This window comes from Hemisphaericaspora subhashii, assembly GCF_019202705.1.
Source record: "Hemisphaericaspora subhashii strain CBS 10753 chromosome Unknown scaffold277, whole genome shotgun sequence".
NCBI classification, from domain to species: domain Eukaryota; kingdom Fungi; phylum Ascomycota; class Pichiomycetes; order Serinales; family Debaryomycetaceae; genus Hemisphaericaspora; species Hemisphaericaspora subhashii.
The window spans coordinates 1-3387 of NW_026057454.1; the positions used below are offsets into that span (position 1 = coordinate 1).

The window sequence follows — 3387 nt, forward strand, 5'->3', positions numbered from 1 at the left end:
TCAAAGCTATTTCTACTATGGATGGTGAACATGCTTATCGTATTGCTTTTGCTGTTCAATGGATTTGGCCAATTCCTTTAGCTATAGGTGTTTATTTAGCTCCAGAATCACCTTGGTTCTTAGTCAAGAAGGGAAGATATCAAGAAGCTAAACGTTCCCTTTGTAGATTATTGTCCGAAAATGAACACTTACCAAAGAAGGAAATCTTAGCTGAACATATGTTAACCAAGATTCAAATGACAGTTAAAGAAGAAGATGCTCTTAATTCTGGTGTCAGTATTAAGGATTGTTTCGCTGGTGTTAATGCAAGAAGAACTAGAATTGCTGCGTTCACTTGGTTGGTTCAAAGTATTACTGGTTCAAGTTTAATGGGTTACTCTACTTACTTCTATACCCAAGCTGGTTTGCCTACCTCCATGGCCTTCAACTTCTCCATCATCCAATACTGTTTGGGTATTGTAGGTACTGTTGGTTCTTGGTTCTTAGCTAGAAGAGTGGGTAGATTTACTATCTATTTTGGAGGGTTATGTTGTATGGCCGTCTTATTATTGCTCGTTGGTGGTCTTGGATGTGCAACTTCAAAGAATGCCAGTTGGGGTGTTGGAAGTATGATTTTGGTCTATACCTTTGTGTATGATTTAACTATTGGTCCATTATGTTACTGTATTGTTTCTGAAATGCCTTCTGCTAGATTAAGAGCTAGAACTGTTATGTTGGCAAGAAACTTCTATAATCTTGCTGGTATCATTGTTGGTATAATTACTCCATATATGTTGAATCCAACTGAATGGAACTGGAAAGCAAAGACTGGTTTCCTTTGGGCTGGTATTACTATTTTGTCAATTGTTTGGTGTTGGTTTGATTTACCAGAAACTAAGGGTAGAACATTTGCTGAATTGGATTTGTTGTTCCACGAAAAGGTTCCAGCAAGAAAGTTCAAATCCACTGAAGTTCAACCATTTGATGCTGGTAAAATGATGGAAAAATTGGGTCAAGAAGGTATTAAACAATTCATTCAACAAAAAGAGAATGCTGGTGATGAAGAAGATGCTATCATGATCACTGAAGTTAAATCATCAGTATAAATATGTAAAAAAAATCTTAATATCTTTTAATTTTACTTCTCCTCATACCTATGGGTACTTGTTTGTCTCATAAATAAATTTATAATTTACATAGCATGTTTGAAATATGAATAATTTTTTAGTTGCAAAAATTGGGGTGTTATTTTTATATTGATTGCGAAAAAAAAAAACTTCTTTCATTTGCATGGAAGAGAATCTGTAGGTGATTTTATATCGTATTCGTTCTCTTGACGCAATAACATTAGGAATCGCTTCTACTATTGTACTTGCTAGCGTAATACTATTGAATTCTTTTTTAAATGCAGATTCATCGTCCATTGCAGGAAACATGTGTCTAAAAGAATACTGAAGCATTGAAGTCTATTTTTTTACATATATAATCTGTTTATTGAGTTCTTCTACATACTAACTATTCGTTTAAAATAATCAAAATATTGTATATTTTCTAAAAACCAACTAAAAACTATATAAAAGCATTATTTAAGTTCAAGGAGAAATTCCGAAATATAACAAACAGAGAAAAATATACATTACAGGCAACAAGCAGCATTGCCTAAAACCTTATTTCGGCAGCTCTTATAGAGTGAGTGTATAGGAGTAGTTGTTAAGACTCTTCGATGTGTACGATACCCATTTTCGAATGAAGTGGAACGTGAGCTCAACGTTCCGGCCCCCTGCACGTCGAAACTTTTGGAACTTGTAAAGAAGGACGAAGTACCGAAGTCTAAGAGATTAACACTTTTTCATTTACATAGATTAAGGACTACATTAGTATATCACTCTAGTAGGTCATTCTCTCAGCTAAAAGAACTGGAAGAGGATTCACCAAGTGGTCATATCTAGAGAAAGGGTTGGCACTATCATTTGTTCAAAAATTATACTCCCTTAAATTTCTTAGGGAATTGAGTGGTAGGACTGCCCTGAAATTACCCAAAATTTCTATTTCCTACTATCCAGACTATCATCGCTGCTTGTCTTATTATAATAGTTATGTAATATAAGCTATTCTCTTTCTGCATCTGCAGCTATCTTCTGTGTGGGTCAGTTCACATTTCCTTTTTTTTTTTTTTTACATATACAATCTGTTTATTGAGTTCATATACATACTAACATACAGAAATATAACAAACAGAAAAACAATATACATTAAAGGCAAAAAGCATCATTGCCTAAAACCTTATTTCAGCAGCATCCTATAGATTAAGTGTGTAGGAGTAGTTGTTAAGACTCTTCGATGTGTACGATACCCATTTGCGAATGAATTGGACCGTGAGCTCAACGTTCCGGCCCCCTCCACGTCGAAATTTTTGAAACTTATAAAGGAGGGCGAGGTATCGATTTAGCTGCATTAATTGAAATGGTTGAAGGGAGGAATTGCAAATAAAGAGGCGTAGCCTCCTTGGTAGTGAGCGTGGACGGCAGAGTTGCCAAAGAATCTTAGTGACCCGACACTTTGTGTAGACATGATGGGTGTAATAGCGACCCCAGACATAACGACCACAGAATTCACATTCACGGTCAGAATGATGCGTAAAATGACCCAAATTGAGTCGGTGAACAGCGTCCATACCATCTGGGTAGCAACGTTTGCCATGAGCCAAGATCTTAAAAAATTTTACCCAATCAGCGGGATCCAAATCATAAAGATTAGACCAACCCTCCGGGATAACACATGGCTTTGCTTCAATATTAAATTTCTTTGAACGACTATTGAAAAAGTCCCCCGGTAAATCTGCGAATAGTGGTGGGAGAATAGTAGAAGGGGGTGACCCGAAGAAGTCCCTATATTCATCATGTGAAAAATGACTCGGCTGTGCCGTATATGTTTTGCGAAGTGAACCAATTAAATCAAACCATGCTTCCAAATACACCTTCTCGGTGTTCGTAAAAATATCACTTTGATCAACCATAGTAGAAATATCCCTACCCTGATAATTTAGAGTCAACCCAGTGAGGAACTTGTACCAAGGGATTGCTAGAATAGAGTCTGTAGAAGCTTGATAGGAGTCAGCCAGCTTATTCACAAATTCCTGGAGCTTATACCTAAAGATGTTAAAATTCCAATCAGTAACATTGGTAAGGGTATGCCAAACATATTGAGCACGGCGACCCGAAAGCTGCTTGCCCAAATTAAGGAGGCCAAAACCCCCTTGCACATTTAGTGATGTTACAATATCCTCTCCAATGCCTTTGAAAAACAGCAGTTTGATTTTAGAAGTTAAGTATTTGACATCCGACTTAGTCATCGCCTGATGAAGATCTCTAAAATATAATTTTGAAAAAATATAGGTATTAAAACCGG

At 36.5% G+C, this 3387-nt stretch overlaps 1 protein-coding gene across 1 annotated transcript; it reads left to right on the plus strand. All coding sequences in view use genetic code 12, as the record gives it.

Annotated features, from left to right (window-relative positions):
- Positions 1-1085, plus strand: J8A68_006005 (uncharacterized protein; the record flags this gene model as incomplete). Its single annotated transcript, XM_049410133.1, has 1 exon — positions 1-1085. A coding segment is annotated over one exon (1085 nt), but the record flags the coding sequence as incomplete, so codon positions are not given.
- Positions 1086-3387: the final 2302 nt, after the last annotated feature.